Source organism: Balearica regulorum, chromosome 20 (assembly GCF_011004875.1).
Source record: "Balearica regulorum gibbericeps isolate bBalReg1 chromosome 20, bBalReg1.pri, whole genome shotgun sequence".
Lineage (NCBI taxonomy): Eukaryota > Metazoa > Chordata > Aves > Gruiformes > Gruidae > Balearica > Balearica regulorum.
Window position 1 is genome coordinate 2445235 of NC_046203.1, and position 22367 is coordinate 2467601.

At 49.2% G+C, this 22367-nt stretch overlaps 1 protein-coding gene across 2 annotated transcripts in view; it reads right to left on the reverse strand.

The window, feature by feature from the left end:
• Nucleotides 1–22367, reverse strand: part of GPSM1 (G protein signaling modulator 1) — an 82468-nt gene that overhangs the window by 31615 nt on the left and 28486 nt on the right. The window contains exons 5-9 of one of the 2 annotated variants that reach the window (XM_075772468.1): nucleotides 20988–21111; nucleotides 19713–19828; nucleotides 19282–19437; nucleotides 17423–17531; nucleotides 14360–14486 (exon numbers count right to left, since the gene is read on the reverse strand). In XM_075772468.1, the coding sequence (XP_075628583.1) occupies nucleotides 14360–14486; nucleotides 17423–17531; nucleotides 19282–19437; nucleotides 19713–19828; nucleotides 20988–21111 (632 nt within the window). Of the gene's footprint in view, nucleotides 1–3260; nucleotides 3280–14359; nucleotides 14487–17422; nucleotides 17532–19281; nucleotides 19438–19712; nucleotides 19829–20987; nucleotides 21112–22367 lie in introns of those variants that run through there. The other variant, XM_075772469.1, reaches the window with a different exon arrangement.

Below are 22367 nucleotides of genomic sequence, written 5' to 3' on the forward strand. Positions count from 1 at the left end.
CCTCTATTGTTTTGAGTCTTTTGCAAAACACTGCCACAGCAACAGCTAGGGCTGCGTGAAGCTTTTGCTATCAAACCAGTGGCCGGGCCACGCTATGACCCTGATCTCAACTGAGGTCTCTGGAATTCAGGAGTTACAAACCTCACTCTAAACAACACAAGTCAGGGGACTGACATTGAGAAAAAAATCGTAACAAAAACATAGCTTAATAAATGCATGGATTTGTTGCTTTATCTTCATGTTTTTAACTTAAAGAATGTATCTGGGATGCAGCTTTGAGCTTTTCTCTAGAGTCACGAGGGATGGAAAACTAAGTGAAGGAGCAAATATTTTCTATCTATCATAGGCCCAACCTTAAGGGGAGCAAAACCTTGCCTTGAAGCTGACAAAGAAATCAGAAAATTTGGCAGCTTTCATTGTAATTTGAGATTTCATTTTAATGCAGTATTCTAGAATAACAGAGTGAGTGAAACAGTTCAGCTCTGACTCCTGCTTTCCAAACTCCGTATCTCCTCCAACCTGCTTCCAGCTTCTGTTGCCTCACTCACTGACACAGCCAAGATTTACAAAAAGGCCCTGGGATGCCTTCACCCACATCTGGGAAAACTTCTGCTCCCCTTCCCTGATCTTTCCTGAAGGTTCAGTTTAGCTGGGCACCACTTAACATCCCACACCAGCAACACCAAACAGGGCAGACTCGAAAGCTTTGCACTCAAGGTCCCATGATAACTTCCAAGCTTCAGGGGAAACCCTCGGGGAGGGTGAATGAATGCATGTGAATTGAAACCCATCCCCATGCTGAGCCCTGAGAACGGAAACCACTGAGCTTTGTGTGGTTCCTGCAACAGCAAACTCACCAAACCTAAAGATCCCCCAGTTTCCCACCACCACCTAACAGCACCGTTGCTTATGTTACAGCAGCCCCCACGGACCCTGTTCAAACCCTGGGTGCCACTGAGCTGCTCACTGGACAAACTTAACGAGAGAGAAGGCACAAAATTCATAAACCGATTCAAGACTGCAAGCAGAATATGGTGTTTAAATGGAAAAAACCGTAGCAGGGACTCCTGCATTAACACGTGTCCAGCTCTGCCAGGACTCCAGATGCGACCGCCGTTGTCTCTAAACTGCAGCAACTCCAAAGACACTGCTGCTTTCAAAAGCTCAATCTCACTCAGCTTTGTGAGATACCAGACGAGCTCAGATCAGCTAGGACTGCGCTAAGGGTCACGCACATATATCACATCTTTGTTATAAATGACCTAAAGTTAATTTCACTGCCTCTTGCTACCCTAAAGTGATTTACCTCTTGCAGCCATAAGGACTCAAATCAGCAAAATATTTCTGTGCATTTTTCTCTAGTCCAAAAAGCACATTAGCACCAGCTTCATTTTAAGGTGATTTCATTACTTGGCTTTGAGTTCAGAAGGGACTGACATCAGGGTTGGTGAATAAGTGCAGAACAGATATCAATGTGAATACACAGAGAGCAAAGAAAACAAGTAACGACAAGCAGTCATCATTTCTACCAAATTCTACCCTCTTCCGCACTGCAAAGCCAGTTGCTCACTTGGCAGCAGCTCAGTAACAACAGGATTTGATCCCGGAAGGTCAGCGATCGCTGCTGACACTGGCAAGGGTTCAGACATGGGGCTGCCCAGGGGGATTTAAATCCCTTTGGAGTAGGCAGGAAAAAAGGACTTTGCTGCCCTCAACAAAGGAGGCACAACTCTTGGGTTTACCATTTTTGTTCCAGTCTTTGCTTCTGTTTACTAAGATATCTTATCTAAGGTATCTTATGTTTGCTAATGTATCTTATGCACCTCCTGTGAGCAGGTTGGGAAAGGCTCGTGCTGCCAGATACCAGTGAAACAACAGAGTTATTTGGTAGCTGAACACATCGATTACCACAGGCTGGATGTCCGCTCAGCCGTGAAGACGGCTGAACTGATCAAGCCTGAGCCCCCTCCCACCATAAAACGAAGAGAGCTGCACCGCTCTCGGCGGGCAGGCACAACCCACCACCCTGCCAGAGACACAGGACCCCCCTTCCACGTGTCAAATGCCGCCCAAGCTTACGCTCCTCGGGGGCACCAGCGATACCAGTTTTCAGCTGAGAGGACCTGGAGCTCTTAAACACAGCTGAGGCCCTGTGCCAACTCGGCGGGAGACACGAGACACCCCCCACCCAGCTCCCATCGCTGCACCACGCTCCCACCAGCAACCTGTGGGCATCAGCACGGAGGAGGCAGCTGCTGCCGGCCCCGGGGTCTCCTCCCATGCTGCCAAACAAGCAAAGGGCTTTTGGCTGCTGCCACGTCGGTCAGGCAGGAGCTCAGCAAGGGGAAGGCAGCGGCGGGTTGTGCCTGGTGGCTCCCAGTTACGCACAATGACATTCTGGACATTGCTATAGCTGCTCATGGCGCTCAGCTTCCCCCAGAATAACCTAGTCTTACGTGTGGAGCAGCGAGGTGGGTCTGGAATAAAAGACACCTACAAACACTTAATCAGATGGTACATTTGGGTTTCAAAGCAATGCCCAAGAGGCGAGGCCAGCATCTGGAAGCGAGCGTGCGTCACAGCAGCTTTTAACGGCCACTTCCAGGAAAGCAAGAAAGAAGCAAAGTGTGTCTGATTAGATAAACATCATTTCCAACAGTCTAAAGAGTCGTTAATTATACACCTCCATCCTCAGGTGCTTTTTTACATTTGCAGTAGCATTAAACTGCTGGCCAGAAACCATTAATCTCTGATCTGAGAAAACCTGCCTTCCCCTTTGTTAATTTAATATACGTAGTCAGCTGAGACTACCCCAGCAATTAGGGCATGCAGAACAATTTGTCTTTTTCAGTTGTTTTGATGCTGGTGTTCCTCTGTTACCATGTCGATCTCACATTCAGTTGAGCTAAGGGAGGAAGAAGTTAGGAGTTACAAACTTCAGAGCCATCCAACTCAGCTATTTTCTTCCAGAAGAAAACACAGGCGGCGCCGGGGCCAAGCGATGGCCTCACAAAAGCCCGCGGTTCTGCCACCCCCACTCACCACGAGCTGTCCCGCAGGCAGAGCAAGCAGCGCCATTAAAACAAGCAGCTAGAAGAATTAAGAGGTTACCTATAGTCAGGGCTACCATTAACCGGATCGACACAGGCAGTAACTCCCACGGCATGCGTGGGAGCTTCTCCCCTTTACTCCACATCAGACAGACTCGGTAGCCTGCACATACTCATCTCCCAGGAGAGCAGAGACATTTCCATACTCACAAGTGCCCCATGACAGGAGGAGTCCCATTAACTTTCTGTCTCTGACCAGGACATTCCCTCAGATGGTTCCAGACGTAACTCTCAGCCTCCTTCAAGTTATTTTTCCCAGAAATGCCTGTAGCACCGCCTAACATTCAGCAGTTCAACTCAGCCTCCTTCTCCCCAGTGCCGATCAACAGCAGCAGCCGTGGATGCAAAAGATTGAGCAGCTGAAAACCTGGGTCTGTTCCTCTGGAAGGTTTTTTCCCTCTCTCTCCAGTATTTATTGGCATGTTTACCAAGCCTACTGCAGAGTAACGGAAAACCTCAGGGGCATTTCTAAATGCTCTCTCTGTCTTTAAGGTTTGCTAAGGTCTCTAACAGAGCAAGTTGAAACCTTCTTGTGAACATCAGCTGAGCAATGCTACTGACTGGCTGTATTCATGCCTCGTTTTCCTGGAGCTCTTCAGATGTTGTTCTTCTCAGTGCTCATGCTCAGGGTTGTTGTCTCTTTTTTAAATATTTTTTTTCAAAATCTCTTCCCCCCCACCTCCCCATGATCTCAACACCACCATGAACCAAGGGTTTTAGGTTGGGTTTTTTGTTTGTTTTGGGTTTTTTTTTTTTTTTTTTACATATTGCTTTTGCAGTTTGGCTCCTGAGGTGAGTTTAACGGTTTTCACATTCCTGTATTTTAAAACTTGATGAAGCAGTCACCTCCCTTCCTTTCAGGGAAGGATGAACTTCAGTGAGGGGAAACTTTACTGCAACAGAGCAGAGCGGGATGCTTGTGTGCTTGCTTGCTTGCATACGAGACATCTTTGCTTCCTCCCGCTCCTTCACATCCCATTTCAAAAATACTCCCTATTCTTCTGTCTGTGGATATATCCACATCAGACACCCATCAAGACCCACATTTTCCCTGTCTCACATTCCCACCCTGCAGAGATGAAGACAGCCCCTCTGCACATCCTTGTGCTACCTGTGATGTCATGGATACAGGAACCTTTATCTACAATCTCTTCTTTAAAGCCAAAAGTTTGGTAGTGCATGCTCCTTCCCTTCCTCAGGCTTTTTAAGCTGATCAACGCAGAGCTACACCAGGCCCTGCATGTCTGATAGAGAAGCTAAACCAGAGAGTTGACATGGTGCACACAGCAACCACAGCACCTTCCCCCCCATTCTCCTGTCCCCTTGGTATCTGCCACCAGCTCCGTATTGCCTGGAAGGGCAGGATCAGTATGGGCTCTAGAGGGAAGGACTCTATTCCTGAAGCCACCGGCAGGTGCTCCAACAGGCAAGTCCTTGGTTTTCAGGATGCAATTAGAGGAGAAACGCTCACATGGCAGAGTATCTCTAGCAGCACCTTGTTTCAAAGTGAGATCTAGCCACAGAAAACACAAGGAAGCTCTTTATTGTACGATGACGATAGGACCATCCCATATAAATGTGCAGTAGAGCAAAGACAGTGAGGGCAGAGTTTTGTTCCTCTATGGACAGTCTCCATGGCCAGCTGGCACTCCTGAGATTTCAAGGTTGACAAGATGGAGCAGAACATGTGTAGCAGCAACTCAGGGAGCCCTGCCAGGAGCTCTCATCAAGTTGACATGTGCTTTGATAACTCCTAGGCTCTTCTGTATCTCCAGCAGCTTGGAGAGCTGCCTACTCCATCCATGTTTGAGATGAAGCAAACCCCCACCCCAACGCAGAGAGCGCGACAGTTCTATTTGCAGGCCAGGAACACACTGTATCCCTCTGGGGTGGCTGTACCAGAGGAAGCAGAATTAAACCTGACAGTGGACTCCACAGAAGACCAAGGGAAAAGGCCAACATCATTCCCTCTGCCACCAGCCCTCCTGGCTGAGCAGCACACACAGCTCCGTGGTTCCCCCACAGAGCACAAGCTTTGCACCACAAAGAACACAACAAATCTTGGCATAAGCACTTGCTGTATTTTCATGAAAAGGTCATTTCTCTGTACCTGTATTAACTGAGATGCTGACTTGTCTTTTGGGCGAGTTCTTCCAGCCCAGGACAGTGCCTCCCCGCATTAGCACAGACCCCAGCATTTCAAAACCTTGATTTTGGCAGACAGCTCTAAATATTGTTCAATATGACTAAATCAGACCAGGCAGGCAGTTGTTTAGGGTGGAAGAATGGTCTGTAAACCCTACCAAGCTCAGAAGAGAAAGAAGAGATACAGTCCAGCAATCCAAATGCACACAGAGCATCTCAAATCATATGCTGCTGACATCTAATCGGGGAAGCTCTGTCAAGCTAGTGCTCCATTATTACTGCAAGCTCTTCAAAGAGGAAAGGGGGGAAAAATGCACAACAGCAAGAAAAGGAAGGGGGGGGGGTAAAAAAAGCTGCTTCTGGTAGGACAAGCATCTCATTTAAGGCTTTAATTAGTCTTCAAACACATAATGGGTTCTGGCACTATAAATCCACTTGACCTCTATTATTGCCAGCACTTGCATGATAAATGCTGGCATTTGTTTTCCCAGTTGTTACTAGGATAGAATACTTTTCTCTAAATAGAGTAAATAATATCAGTTAGTTATGATGACTGCACCATAAATTCCCAGCACCCAGCTGTTATATGTCAATCCATAGGAAGGACCATCTGCTTACCCCCCCCCCCATCCTTTAGGCAAGAAAGGACCAGGGGAATCCTGACAGCTCCAGCCCCTTCTGTGTCTGAGGATACAGCTAGATGGGCAAAGTGACATTTTTCTCCCTATCGGTTATTTGAAAGCTTTTCTAGCTGCACAGTCCAGACAAAAGCCAAGAGCAGGTATGGCTTACAATAGAAAGGATGATACACATGAAAATAAAAGTCAACCCGTAGCTAGGGGCCAGGGAAAGCTGCGGGGAGGTTGGTTCCAGAGCGTTGTCACATCAGACTTCCTCAGGAATGCTTCAGTCCCACGTAAGGCCCTCTATCCTCAGCTGTCCATTGTCAGATCTGGGAGCCAAAAGGACAGGAATGAAACCTCTTCTGCTGGGAAGATCGGGCTCCAGCATGTTTGCTCTGACATGCTGTGTTCATTGGCACACAGACAGCACACAGCTGAGCAAATATCAGCCTTCCAGACAGATCCCGAGCACTAGAAAAACCTTCTCCAAAATAACAATTGTGCAGGTTTTTTTCTCCACAGCAAAACTGTTCCTTTAAAAAAGTATATACAATAGGCAGTAATAAAAATAAGCTACTTTTGAATCAAGATGCTTGTCTGCCTGATTTGGCAGAAGATGCTTTGTGTATGTGTCAGCCGGGTTTCGCATCCTCCAGAATCCAGTCTGACAGCTGAACAACTGGCTGAAAATAACAACGGTATTGCACAGCTACACGGTACCCAGGAGCCCCTCGACATCTGGCTGACTGCATCCGGGTGAGCAGCCAGCATAGAGGCTTCTCAGATGGGGAGAGGGAATAAGGAGAGAGCCAGGGCCACATGCCAGAACCACCTGCACATGGTAGAAGAGGAGAGACTTGAAGTAAGAGTCCTCCTTGGAGATAGAGATGGCACAAGGGAGGTACTTTCCCCTGTGGGACCAAAACCAAGATAGCTCAGAAAAGCTGCAGTCTGAGTAGAAGGTGGTCTTATGTCCTGTAGCCTTTCGAACTTCTATTGATTGCCATGATGTTGGCTACATCTTTGATTCCAAAGTTTCCCTCCCAACTGCAACGGGTGTTAGCTTTTCTCTAGCTGAGCAAGGAAGCACTTCTTTACCAAGAGGGTGGTCAAACACTGGAACACACTTCCTAGAGAGGTGGTTGATGCCCCAGGCCTGTCAGTGGTTAAGAGGCATTTGGACAACACCCTTAACAGGCTTTAACTTGGTCAGCCCTGAATTGGTCAGGCAGTTGGACTAGATGATCATTGAAGGTCCCTTCCAACTCAAATAGCCTATTCAAGTCTGGAATATGGCTTATTTGCAAATAAAGTGTTGGCAATTCAGGCCAAAGAATGAAGTATTTTGGTTTGTATTTGCAGGATCTGGAAAATGCAGAGCACCCAATCATGCAATACCTAACAGGTAGTCAAATACAAGCCTTGGAGCTCTGCGGGAAGCTTGAAGCCATGTTAGAGGCAGCCTCCCATAACCGTAACCTCCCCCAGGCAACGGTCTGTTTAATAGATTAACAGTTGTGGGGACAGGAGGATTTTCTGGGAGATAAACTGAACTGGGTGGAGCAGGCTGGGAGGAGGCATGTAACCTCAGGGCTAATTCAAGAACAGCCCTGAAAGGCTTGGCAGGAACACCTAGCTTTCTTCTAAGAGCAGGGTTTTCTGTGCCAGTATATAGCAGAGCCTCATGACCTCCAGTCTGCCATTATCAGCTTGTGTTGAACAAGCAGAGATCAAAAAGAAACCCAGTTTCAGCTAGAAAGCGACACACAGTAATTAACACAGGCAACATCTCCAGCAGCTAGACAAGTCCAATTACAGCAGCTGTGTCCTACAGACTGACTCAGGGAGGGCAAGAGAAAGAGCAACACACATGTCAGAACCTTGTGGTGATCAAATGCTCTCAGTAAAATCCTCTAAAAAGAGGGGCAACCTACTTGATCCATCCCCTCCTGGATGCTGTTAATCAGCCACCAGCTTGCAGCACCCAGGCATTTTCCAGCTCCTGGAACACGGCTGGCCACGCTGGACTTTGAATTCATCAGCTCTGTTTCTACAAGCTGCCAGGTCTCTTTGCTAAGCAAAGGTCTGTTGTCTGAGTGCTTGGCCCTGCCAGGCTACGGGCCAGCCTCGCTGCTGAGTGAAGGAGCATGGTTCCTGAGGTCAGTCAGGACATAACGGTGATGATGCTGAGGGGCTGGCCTTGCCTTGCTCAGTGAGATGCCACAGCAGACCACGGTCATCCATACAAAAACCTTTAAGAGATAAAAAGTAATTCTATCTGGGTGAGAAAGAGAACTCTTCTCAATCCTTCTCTTGCTCTGCGCTGCATGAAAAAAAACCAAACAGTAAGCAGAGGCATCCTGTTCCTAATAGTAATAGCGTACTGTTAGACAGAAGATCATCGTAACCATAGGCATTTCCTACATGTTGACTACCAAAGGAAACTGTCTGTGGAAAGTGCATTTGGGAACCAGACAGCACACACCAGAGCTGGGATGGCTGCAGGAGCCTGGAATAGCAGCCAAAGTGAACTTCAGGCTTCCGAGCTTGGAGCAGGAGTTTGTGTAAGGAACCAACAACTTCAGAAGAGTTAGCTCTCCCCACAGCAAGAGGTGTCTTGATTTAATGCATGGCTTTGCCAAAAGCCACGTTGTACCTTCTCTGCCACAGGCTTCAAGAACTGGCCTCATCCTCCTTTCCAGCACTTGCGCTGTCCCCTGGCATCAAGATAAAACAAGCACCTGAATTTCATTAGCACAGTATCTTCTCCTCCACTCTTGGAGCATTTCCTCTGCTGTGAGCTGAGAAGTCTTGCTGCACTTTACACTGACACTGGGAAGGAGGCTCACACACAGAGCAAGATGAGAGAAGAACATTAACTACTACTTAACACTTGGAGAAGAATATTTTAAAACTTTATAAAGCCAATACTAGGGCAGTCTGAACTGAGTGCTAAATTACTCGGTTTAAATCCAAATGACTCAGAGGTTCATCCTCCCATCAGTGCTGCTGGAATGATTTAACAGCTGTAACAGCAGGGGTTTCTCAGATTTAGAAAAGACTCATTAAAAAGATAATGAGGAGGCATTCTTTACAAGTCCTAAATCTTCACCCAAGAAGCCCTCCATGCAAGCAGCACTCCTGTCCTTCCTGCCCTGCTCCCTTAAGCATCACAGCAAGAACCGCCACAAACTCAGGTCTTTTTGGACACCTTCCTGCAGGTGCCTTACTGGGTGGCATGTGGGAACATTTGCGCTAGTGCTCCTCTGAGCATCTGTTAGAGCACAATAGAACAACCAGACCACTTTGCATTCTGCCTTCCACTTGGCCAAAAGCTACTCTGCTTCAGTCAACAACCTCATCCATCAAAACACTGCATAAGCAGGTACAATTAACCAGCACGGCCTCGGGCTTTCATTTTCAGAATGAAAAAGGCTGAGCTGCAGCCCATCAGCTCTTAGGAAAAATCAAATATAGTTCAGGTTACTTAATATTAAGCAATTGCTATGCTTACTCAGCCTGACTGGTAAGAACAGGGCAGGTTCCATGCTGAAGCCGTTAGCGATGTCACCCCTGGACTCACGTGCTGAGCAGAAGGCAAACACTACCTAGACAATGAAACCGCAGCCTCAGTGAGCAGGGCTGTCCCACTGTCAGAAAGACACTGGTTTCAGAGGGCCACATCTCTCAGCTGTCACCAAGCACAGTCCTTTGCAGGAGGGTTGAGCAAAACACAGAGAAGGAACATCCTTGTCCCTGGGCAGCGTCCCAGCCCAAGGCACAGGCTGGCATGGGTTAGCAGCACTGCCGCCTCCCTGCTTTGCGTCAATAGAGGGCTGGTCAATCTAGTGTGTTTCAGCAGCCCTAAACACTTCTTAGATACTTCAAAGATATTTAAAACAAGCAAACAAACAAAAACAAACAGGCTGGGGAACATAAAAGCAGATTTCTTCTATCACTGTCTGATTGATCGAAGGGTTCAAAGATTCCTGTGAAGAAGGCAAGCTCAAAACTGCACTGAGGATGCACAGACCCACATTCAAAGGCAGACACAACTGATTACTGCTCAGGAAGGACAGGGGTTTCATGCCCACCCAGGCTCAGCTGCCCACTTCACCACCTGAAAATACAACCTGAAGCATGGCTGCCTCTCACATCGGCACGAGCAGTGCTCCAGCTCCTGAACACACAACAAGCAGACTCACCTTGTGCCTACCCTTTTTCAGCAGATGATGAGCAGGGGAAGTCAGGCTCATGGCCAAGTCCTTTTCTGCCCTCAGAGCTATTGAACACAGCTGGGCAGCAGTGTCTGTGCAGCACAAACAGCACAGAAACCACGGCAGGAACCAGCTTACAATGCTGTGAAAGCATCTACATGCCAATGCCTTCTGGAACACCTGCATCCCTCCTCACCTACACCCAGCTGCCAGGAGAGGTGCTGCTCAGTGTCTCTGAACACTACCGCTGCCTCTAGAGATGACGACTGAGGCTGATACGCTGCTGAGAACAAAAGAAAAGCAGCCCAGAGTCAGTTTTCACTTTGGAGAGGCACGGAGGCTGTCCAGGGCCGCTCTCTGCCTTCTGTTTGGCACCTCCATCCCTTTTTGGTGGTGGCGGAGCCCCTTCTCTGCACCTCCCTCCCACCTGGCAGGCTGCCCAGGCCGGTGCCAGCATCCAGAGGAGAGAGCTGGCAAGGAGGAATTGAAGAGGGGAACGCTGCAAGGCTGTTTAGTGTACACCAAAGACCGGCGTTACCCACCCAGGCACTGCCCCCAGGCTTGGTCGGGCTCAGGTCAGTGCTCCTGACTCCCTGCTACGCGCAGAGCGCTCGGCACAGCCGACTCCTTGCTAGGCAGATGCTGAAACCTCAGCCCAAACAAACTGGTGTAGAAAAGGGCAGCCAGAGAGGCTGGCACAGGCAGCCAGCGCTCCCAAGCCTACATCCAGCAGTGGTGCCAAGGGCAGAGCACCGTGGGACCTCTCCCAGCACCAGGCAGCACTTCTTGTTCGTGGCTGCCTTCACCCCTACAAAACAACTCCCTTACAGGCACCGCAAGTTCCTTCACTTTTCGCCAAAGGCAAAAGCCCACCACTACTCGATTCTTAACTTGCAGTGTGTGAAAGAGAACAAGACCAATTTTCAGGGCCACATTTTTGGGTGTTTGCAGAAACAGACACAACCTCTGTTTATTTGTTTCAGGCTTTAGCTACTCTCTAGCTGCTTTGGCTTTGTTGCTTTAAACTCTGTGTTTGCATTTCTTGACAAGGTCATTGCTTTCACAAGACTTTTGCAGCAGTGCCTCACTTCCCTGGCCTCCAGCTTTGTCTTCTGACGTCCAGTTGCTCTCAGAATATTAATTAAAATCACAAAGAGCTCAGGAAGAGGAGCCAAAACAGCAGAGGAAAACATCAGACAACTCCTTCCTCCCCCAGGCCCCCAGCAGAGGGCAATGCCCAAGACATAGAAGCAAAAGAAACCTGTGAAGGACATCATAGCCCGATAGTCTGGCTCAGGGTTTCTCAGCCAACGGTACAGATTTTCCCAGAACTCAAGTTTGCTATGAAACTTTATTCTACCTGCTCAATAAAATTGATGTGTTTTATAACATGCCTGCCCTCTCAGAGGGTTTTAGCATCCTTATGATTATGCATTTTATAACCTTAGCAGGGAAAATAATCTGAAGGGGAAAAAAAATATGAAAGCTGTCCTCACCACAAGATTTGTTGACATCAAAAGGCACGGCTGGTTCAGAAGTCATCTTGAATCTCAACTCTCTCACCTGCTTCCTATTACAGAAACAGATGTTCCTCTTGCTGTAAATTGCTGCTATTAATAATATAAATAATTATGCTTTTCTAATCATTTAATAGGCAGCACAGGAGGGCACCAAAGTTCCTGGCAGCCAGTAAATACATCTCCCTTCTTAACGGCTCAGAGACACATTGGTGGCCTCTCTCATCCTCCTCTGAAGTTCAGAATAGAAGCTAAGGGGAAATCAAGGGAGCCAGGCTCCTCTCCACAGGCTGTCCTGCAGACCCATCCTCTCTCCAAATCTCTATGCAACAGGTACAGCACCTTTCTCACCTGAGATGCACGTGTAAAAGCACACACGTGGCTAAGCACTGCAACACTCATGCTCCCTTCCTCTGGCAAGATGCTGCTGCGCAGCCCCAGCCCATGAAACACAGGGGCAGCTGATTGTTACCTCCCCAGCAGGTTCCCAGGATCCGGCAAGGGGCAGCATCCCCCACATGTCACCAACTGGGGATGCCCTACTCTGCAAGGGAACCTGCCCTGGGCCCTGCAGTCCCTCCCTTGCCCACACTGCAAGTCCCAGTCATTTGTTTTTCCTCCAGAGAACACTTTGTCCTTCTGTTGCCAACAGCCCCAGCCTTGGGAACATGAGCAATGGTGCCACAGATTAACAAGCTCACTGCAACCTCCAGCGAACACTGCTTCTGCTCAGCCCCTATTCCCACCCTCCAGCTATCACACACACAGACTGGCATGGCTCTAGCTCTGTCAGATGAGAGAAATATCACTACTGGCTCCAGATGTTAACACAGGACAGGCACATCTGGATCACTGGAGGGTAGTGAGCACCCGTGGGCCGCACACTGGCTCTGCCTTGCCTTCCCTCACCGTCAGAGTTAAGCCCAGCGACTGACCACGCTTGCTACATGCCTTAAGCAAAATTCCTAACCCTTCAGCGCCACACGCCGAGTCCCACGCTGTGAGATGTGGTCGGTGGGGCTGTGTCACCGCCTGCATGGGGGACACGGCCACACACTGGGCTCAGCTCTCCCCAGGAAGGGGTCTGCTCAGACCAAGACCCTGCCTGACTCCCAAGGGACACCATCCTGCCTGCAGTGGAACACCAGACTAGTCCATAGCAGGTTGCATTCAATGGGGAGTGTGTTAGGAGAGCAGAGACCTTCTTGCTTTCTTTTTTTAATTACTTCAACCTAATAAAAGGCTATACGGTCCTGGTTATGCAATATGGTCAGAGCTGCAGAGCCCCTCTCCCAGATAAATCCGACCCAACCACTTCTGCTGCAGCTCTTCCACACGATACGCTCACCCATCCAGTCAAACGTGTCTCAGCACACAGTGCTCTCCTTGGCACTGCCCTCCTCCTGCACCCCTCCATTCCCCAGCCTGAGGGACCTGGCACCCCATCAGCTCATTTCCTCCACACTGTCCCAGGAGCAGCAGCAACATGAAGGTTATTTTCCTGTTCCCCTTTCAGAGCAAAACAACTTGCTAAAAGGAAGCCCCTCACAAGGTGCCAGGAATGAAGAGAAGGCCCCAACTAATAAGTTTCCCAGCAGTTAAAGATGGACCTGCCGTGCAAAAGGAGGCTGCTGCACCCGTTGTGGCCCACATGGCCTTTGAGGAAACAGCTCAGCTCCACTGCAGCTCCTGAGGGGGCACAGCAGGGCATGCTGGCTCCCTCACCTACAGCTCGACTTCTAAGGAAAAGCTTTAGCACTGACGTAGCAGGCTATGCCTTCAAGATCAATACAGAGAGCAAACACACACAGCCAGGCTTTCTCCCTCCCTCCCAGGACACCGTGCCTCAACCTGAGCACCATCTTCTCTACGCCAGTTCTACCAACAGGAAAGAGAACACACCACCTGAGAAAACGTGTCTGCACTAACAAGGTCATATTTAATCAGCCGGCACCTCCCGGGATGCAGTTTCGTCTGTGTGAATTAATAAGTCTGTCCATAGCGACAGAGCAGCCAGCTGGAAGTGCCCCATGCCAGGCACCCACAAATGTCTGCACTGGGCAGTTCCAGGACAGGCAGACGGTCCCCGAGCTGGGGACACACGTCAGGCTGGCAGGCTGATGGCACGCTGTGGCGAGGACTCAGCTGCGCTCTCCTGCTCCCCGAGGAGCAGAGGCAGAGAGACCTGGGGCACAGTGTGGTGAGTAAAAGTCATTTTGTCTGCTGTGACCAAGTCTTGCCACATCTTTGTTTCCAAGTTGGGCATCGCTGCAGGTGTTCCAGGGGTGAGAGAGCACCCAGCATGCTGATGCTCACAAGCTGCCTTCAGCCTGTGCTGTAGGCTCATTCCTTGGGTGCTAATGAGAACAAGAGCAGCAAAAAATCCCTGCCAGTCACCTTCTGAAAACTTGCTCTATCAGTCAAATCAGTTTAAAGGGCCCTGCAGAGCTTTAAAAGAGACAAAAGCTAGTTTGCTGCTTGGCACAAGGAATTTCATTCCCGATGCAGATTAATTCTGTTAACTCATTCTGTGCCCTTTTTGGGGCGGATCCTTCCCTGCTCTTGCAGCTTATGGAAAGCACAGAGCAAACGCGCTACGGTCTCCTTTCTGGTAAAGGCACTCAACAGCCTCATCTGGCTTTGGCATTCATATTTCCTCCCGTGTTACCCACTTGCAAACACCTCCCCCTCCCCACACCACATCTTTCACGAGGCCCTTCGGTGCCAGCAAAAGCCCAGACACTCACCTTGTGCTTCATAGCCAGAATAGTGGTGAGCCATGCCCACATCCTCCTCCCCGGGGCCCAAGCCGAGGGCTGACTTGAGCTGGGCCATGTTCACCTGCGCTGTCAGCTCACCGTTCCGGTCCCCGATCTACAGGGTGAAAACCAACAGGGCAGGTGGTTAAAAGGCAACGTGCTCTAAGCAAACAGCCCCTAACGAAGGGTTTGCCAGTCCCATATCAAAGCAAACACGCAGCCAGCTAGAAAAAAACTTGGAGACACCCTGCGAGACCATGCAGCCCAGCTTTCAACACCAAAGCAACTCTCCAAAGCTATTCCTCAGTGATGGTCCATGCGTGCCATGCACTGGCTGCACCTCAAGATGCATCTCTGCAGAGTTCGGTACAAGGAACTGAGGGGACACAGCTCGGCCACTGCTACAGAACTGAGACAGAGGTAAACGTGCACATCTGGTCCGTCCTGTAGTGCATGTCCACAGCTACTGAGCACCAGGCAGCCACACTACTCTCAGCCACGTGGGCACTGTCACACTCAGGGCTTGGGTGCTCCGAAAGCTCCTCTCCTGGCTCAGGTCCACGCAGCTTTAAGTTGTTAGCAGTGATCGACCCACACAAGCCTCCAAAAGTATTTTGGAGTCCAATTGTTTCCAAATTCCCGTCTCTCGCTGGCCTAAGGCTGAGGGGGCTGATGTTACATGTTCAGGAAGAGATCTTTCCAACAGCTCCTGCTACTTAAAATGGGGAGTCATAGGTCATGCTGCTCAGCCCTCCTCAAAGTTTAACAAAACAAGAAAATTGCTCTGCTGCATATCACTAGCAAACAGAGAGGCCACTCGGAAACAAACAGTCTCTAATCTTCAGAGGAAGAGCAGCCTCCGTTACAGAGGAAGACCTTGGCTGCTCCCTTGGAGAGGCCTGACTCCCTATTAAATGCCTCACAACAGCTCTTTTGTGGTCCCGCAAGATAGACTGCAATGTGAGCCATCCTAGAAGAAAATCAGAAATCCCCACGTTATTTATGACAAAGCCTCAAACGCTAGTAAAGGGAGGCAGATGCAACGGCTTATCATAAGGCGTAAGTCCCCTGCCAGTCACAAGAGATTTGCTGTTGGCATCACCTCCAGATAAATTACTGTCCCGGTTAGGTGTCTCAGTCCTTGATGCTCTGTTAAATGCTTCCCCGACTTCCACTCGTTCCAGTTCACGTCCCTATTAACATCAGAGGAACACACTGGCAGGACAACCATCCTTGGCAGGACCTACTGCACACACACCGTAGCAAAGCTCTGTTTTCTGCCGTCAGCTCAGATGTCCTGTTTCCCAGGAGCCCCCTTCCCCACACAGAGATGGGAAAGGTACTCCAGAGCAGTGTCTGAGAGCTGGGACAGCTTCCAAGGTTTTTAGGAAAACCTTCTCCTTCACTCCAGCTGTTTCAGAAGAATTTTTTCAGTAACCTCTGATCACCCTGCAGCAGCTTCCAATATGCTTACCTTGAGCAGATTTCATTTGGATTCAAATGTCATCATCGGATTTATATTGGGGTAGAAGGGGAAGAGAGTGATGGGAAGCAAGCCGAACACATTAGCATGAAAAGGTTTAACTTCAGTAGGTTTGTCCTGGGCAAAATGCTGGTGCTTGCCACAACAGCACAAGCAGCTCACTTGGTTCCCAAAGCTAAAATAAAGCAGCAACTTTGGAACAGAATCAGTAGCTACTAGGAGCTAATGCAGGCTCTCCTCACAAACGGACAGTCTCTGCACTGCTCAATAATTAATGTGGGGGAGTTTATTAGCCACCTACCATGAGTAACCTACTCCTGACGTGCTTTGTAATCACAGCCGTCACCCCAGAATGAGAACACCACTGTGAACCCCCCCCACCCCAGAAGTCACCAGAACCACCACTGCTCCTGCCCTCCTTCACCCCTCATCCGCACCGCACATTGCCGAGCCGTCACCGGGCTCTGAGTAACCGGCCCCACACCGCAGCAGTCCTAGCAGACTAAAGCTGGAAAAGTTAATTTGTCCTAAAATGCACAGGGCCAAAGAACAGTATTTCTTCTGCGTGTCTGATAAGTATAATTAAATACATAATTAGGCTGGTATGTCAGTCCTAACCCAAGATTTAGCCAACCTAACAGACAGGCAGGAGAATAACAAAGCACTTACATATGGTGATTTCAATTAGTGCTTCAATAGGACAATTTCTTCATCTGGGGAAGACTAAAGAGGCCATGGCTGATTTCCTCATAACACACTGGAAGGACCAAACAATGGCATTCTTGCTTTCTCTGAGTCACCAGAAAGTACCATATGTTTTTGCACCAGGAAAACTGCAGCAAGCTGGGCAAGCACATCTGTGAAAACCAGGGTAGCTGCACGCATGAATCCCAAACGCCGCAGCAGCGGTACGGGGCTCACTGCAGGCTGTGTTCGTCCAGCGTCAGTCAATCGCATTGGGACAATGCTGGAGCTTACCACGTCACAGCTGGGACCTCCTGCCTGCTCCACTGAAAGGAGATAACTTGTCACACTGTGTTGCGGTACAAAATGCAGCAGGCTTAGAGCACCCAGCCGTCAGGTAGAAGCTGGCCTTGTCTTCTCCTGCTACTCGCCAGCAAATTGAGCCAGACCACAGCTAGAATCACAACGTCCATCTCAGTCAGAATCTCACAGCCTTGTGCTTAGGAAAAGGGGGTCTTACTGAGCAGCTGGACACCAAGAGGTGTCTGAGTTCCTTCACGCCAGGGTGCACACCACCTCGGCCAGCAGACTAGATAACTAGTCCCCAGGTCCTTTCTCACCCAGGACTATCGGTTAAGAGGAACATACAGCAAAGGTACTAGCTGTAATTAAGGGGAAGGCTGGGAGCCTCCCATAACAAGAATATTTTCCAGCCAAGCCCTGCAGTTCCTAAAGAGACCATTGAAATAGCACATAGACAAGGGCTTTCCAGAGCAGTCATAGCAAGAGAAGAACTACATTAATATAACTTATTGGCATAAAATAAAAGTCTTCCTCTCGACAGGGATGGCTGATTCCCTCTGATCTGAACCAGCTTCTCTTACCTCTTGGGAGATTTCAAGATGTTTCCTTGCAAAGTGCAAGGCTTGTTCATGGTTCCCCAGAGAGACATAGGCATTTCCGAGACTCCAGCAGGCTCTTCCTTCTCCCACCCTGCAAAACAGGAAACGGTCAACCACAGAAATGCTGGGCAAAACCCAGCAGCACAGCAGCCCTTTCAGGGCCTCCTCGAGAGCACTGACAGCCAGGCCTCCTAGCTGTGTTCTCACCTACAGAAGTGTTCTGCAAAAGAAAATTAAATACATATTAAACTCGTCTTTTGCTGAGGTCAGTAAGATCAGGGAACGAGCAACAGCCTCAGAAGTGGGACTGCACTCACAGTGGCAAAAAGCTGAGCGGTGTAGCAAGAGCCCAGAATGGTTCAGCTTCATTTGTGAGCACCAGCCTGACAGCACAAGCCAGAGCTCCTGTCCAGCTTCCACCTTGCTCAGCAAGGATTCCTCTCCAGAGATGCACAATGCATCAAGAGGGCATGTAACATCCAACCCTTTAGTTCAACAACAGCCCAGAGCTAAATTAGCAAGAACTTGGGGCAAGAAGAGAACATTGCAGGCATGCAACGCTCTCCTGCTAGACACCAGCGCTGTGTCACCCAGGATGCATGCACAGACTGAAACTGCATGCAACAGCCACCCAAATATTGACCTATTTCCACAAGGCCTCCAGGGTGCTGCTTCTTGTTTTCAGAAGCCAGAAAAAGCAGGCGAATGTGAAACCTGCCCCAGGCAGCCCTCACCCCCAGCCCCAAGCTGAGCCAGCCCCCACCAGATCCCCAGGTGGCTCTGGAGCAGGTTTCAGCACCTGTTTGCAGAAGCAGGCAGAGACCTACTGCTCATCAGAGCCTGCTCAGCTCTGCAAACGAGCAGATGTGGGGGGTGATGGGATAAAAAAAGCACATGGGGGCGCAGGGGGAGGTTCAGCGTGACTGCAACTCCCTTTTCAGAGGTTTGGGCGGGTTGATCAGCATTTAAACATTTTTCTTGTCACCCTGTTCAATACCTTCTGCTCATAGGGTGTGTTCCCAGAAATGCAGGAGCCCACAGGCCTGCACCCCCACAGCATGATTCACCCTTGGGTGGGATTATACCTTCGCTGCGCAGATACTGCCCGGATAGTGCCACGGAGCTCCCATTTTAATGTCTCTGCTCCATCTAGTGGAGAACACCCAGCTTCCCAAGAGCCATCAGCATTTAACACTGAACAAGGTGACTGCAAAGTCACTTCAGCTGCAAGGTGGCTCCGGGATCAGAGAAAGCGTATCCAGGAGGAAGGAAAAACCTCTCTCTCAAAAAAAAAAAGTGAGTCCAAGCCTCCTAAACAAGAAGGAATGAAGCCAAGAAGCAAAATATATCATCTCTACATTCTCTGTGTAACATCATTTATTTCTACATGGAAGTTTCCAGCATCATTCAGAGCAACAGGACGAAGTGGCATGTACATATGTATGTGCTACCCACACAGTTTCTAAGGAAGATAGAATTTTTGTGAACTTGAGGAAGCTTTAGAGGGGGTCTTCTGGGATAAAACAGCAGTAGCCACATTGCAAAGTGCTGAAAACAATGCATTTTCTTGAAGTACCTCTTATTAGAAATCTCACTCAGCCCACACAGACATAGCTTTAAGGACAAAATCTCCAGGTTTGAATGACACGATAAAGGCGTCAGTCATGTTACATTTTTGATGGATGACTGGACTAAGGGCCAGGTTCTGAGACGTTTCTAAAGACTTTCAAGAATACATGTCACTGTTGTTTAACCTCAGCAGTAGAGAACAATAAACAGGGAAAGGTCGGTGCTCTGAACGCACTAAAGCAGAAACGCCATCTCCTGAGGCAGTCCCTTACCTGTCTCCCAGCTCCTGTGCTATCACCAGGTGCTTTAGATGGTACTCAATTGCTCTTTCATAGTCTTGAAGCAGTGTGTATGTGTTTCCAAGACTGTAGCAAGCCTGGGCTTCTACTGCTTGGTCTTTGAGTTGTCTGGAGAGCTGGAGTGTTTTCCTGCATGGAACAGGTGAAAATGAAGAGACCTGGTCACTGCAGGACACCTCTGCAAGATGACAGGAAAGTCACTGCTTTGGCATGTGCATTGAAGTCAATGCCTGTTACACCTGCAGGCTGTCAGGTGGCTGTACAGCGTGCCACTGCTGAGCACCAGGCATGCAATGGACCTCCAGGTCCCTCGCCACGTCCCCCTGAGCCTATGAATTCACTGCAACAGGTCAGGATTTCCAGGGAACATTTGCCCCAAGTCTGCCTTAGCCCCTAGCACTTACTTGTAGTACTCAGCAGAGATGTCGAACCTCCCGAGGAAGATGTGCGCATTGCCCAGGTTGCTGTACGCTCTCCGCTCGGCTGCCTTGTCCCCAAACTCCTTAGCAATAGCAAGGCGCTGCAGCAGACACAGATTAATGAGTACAGGCTGGCCATTACCAGGTTTCTGTTACACAGCAACTTTCCTGGGAGGTTAACTTCTTGGTTTGCAAAGCTCCCGCTACCAGCGAGGTAGTGGTGTACGTGCCTATCAGGGCTTGATGCAGCAGGAAATCTCTCCCTCTTGCAATTCAGGATTAGGAAGGACCTTTGGAAAAGTGGGAGTAATGTCGCATCCTCCTCTAACTCCTGCCCAGCCTGCTCAATACACACCTCTCCAGCTACAGCACAAAAGGAGTTATGCACATACTTCAACAGCTGAACAAAGAGGGGAATGGAGAGCTGTAGGTGAGGCTGTGAAGGGATGTGGTTGATCAGCAGACTAACATGCAGGAACAAGGCTGTCACCTTGTGTGGTGCTGTGGCACAGAATGAACACACGCTATCTGCGCTGCAGCTGCTCCCCAGACCTCTGCCCCTGCCCACTCCTCAGTCCTGCTTCTCCTCATGCTTCCCCACCTCTCACCCTCCACTTTGCAGCACCCTACTCCTTGTCCCAAATACTGTACAGAGTTTTCCTGCCCCTTTTCAAGCCCCTTCTCTCAAGGCACTGCTGACTGCTGTACTCCAGCATTTAAAAACCAGAAGAGGTATGACAGGGCTGACTTTCCAAGATGCCAAGCACCTTCCACTGCAAGGAAACTGATATATTTCTCTGAACTAGAAGCTAAATTGGATTTGAATTGGGGCAGGGAATGTGTCACCTCACCCCTCTGCAAGATTTACACAAAGTTATTATGTTCTACAAGCAACACTTATTCCTGATCAACAGCTCTTTCAGCAGCTTAATTAAATTCATGGCTTGCATTTATTAAAATCTAGACCGACACAAATTAAGAGCAGAAAAGCCTTGCTAGGCCCAGCTGTAATTTGCCCTTAGATATCACCTTTGGTTTCCAAGCCAACAGCACCCTTCCCACAAGCTGCTCAGTAGCTGCTGATGTGGATTGGAGTGAGACGTTGCTCCGCATGAGTTAGTACAACAGGGCCAGACCCTGAGGTGCACACAGGAGGGAGAAAAACAGCTGAGGGCAAATGCCTCCCTGTACAAGAAAGGCTGCTCCCCAACAGCCAGGCTCAGCCCCTGACCCCAAGAAGAAGGCGCAGTGATTTCCTACCTCCTTGTGGAAGGCTATCGCTTCACTGAAGCTGCCAAGTAAGTACTGAGTGTTGCCAAGGTTGCCATAAGCACGGCCCTGCGCAGCTCTGTCCCCCAGCTCCTTCACCAGGGACAGGTTCCTCCTGAAAGAAGTCAGAACAGTGTGTCTGGTGAGACACAGCAAAGAAACTTGCACTGTAAAGAAAGGAGAGCTAATCCTGGAGAAGGCACTTCCCCAACCCAACCGCCTGTCCTTTGTATCCCTTGGCAGGTGAAAGTCTGGTGATCTATGCTAGATGCAACTCTGGGAGCTCGTGCAGATCCAGTGGTGGAAGTCCCTGTTGCGCTCTCGACCTCGGCCAACCTGCAGCTGTGCGCAGGAACTGCACAAGTGCTCACACACCAATGGTCTGATAGGATCCCACGTTAATAAGAAATGGCCACCTCACTGTACAGGGGAGAACCAGGACCATGGGAGAGAGGAGATTACCTACAGCAGGACAGGGACACACTTGGGGAGGGGGCCAAGATCCACAGCCCCATGCCAGGGCTCTGCTCATGGAGCTTCCCAGAATTTCCTTACCTTGTTTTCCCCCCCCCACACTTTACACATCCAGCACACATAGGGAAGCTTAGAGCTCCCAGCTGGCACAAATTCACCCACTGGCTATGCTACATGCACCAGTCTTCAGTAAAAGGACGGTGAGCTGCATATAGGCACTATCAGAGCCTCAGATATGAGAAGACAGATATAAGATCTTGTCATTCTCTTCATTTAAAAGGGCTGCTGAAAAAACACCTGCATTATTGAAGCAAAACTCTGAAGTACAAGGAGAAAAACATTAGCCCAGAAGTCTGGTGACAGCCTTCCTGTATGGGACATCAGAGTGATCTCAAGCTATTTAGGAAAGGGAAGGCTGTTACAAGCAAGATAAACTACAGATCCACAAGAAGGACAACGAGGACTTCAAGCGAAAGCCTCTTCCCTTGGGTGAAGGAGAGTCTCTGTTCATGGCCCCAGCAATGGAGACACACAGGGATCCTTCTCATCAAGGCCAGCAGAGAGCAGTAGGGGCTGCAAGAGCTAATAGTTCAGCTTCCAGATAGGTCTGAGAAGGAGCAGACTATTGAACTTAATTGCATGATGATACTTCAAACTACAGTGAGTTTTACTAAGACAACGCCAGGATGAATTTAGCTCTAATTTATAAAAGCTTGCAGTCCCTCTCTCTCCTTCCTTAAGATTAATTTGCCATGATAACTCAGCATCTCGGGGGACTATTCCTAATTCATTACAACATGCAAAATCTCATTCAGTGGTCTGATTTTCAACAATGCTAAGCTCACAGTCTCATTCTTTGCAACAAAGATTTTCCAGAGCTCCAACATCCTCAGTGGC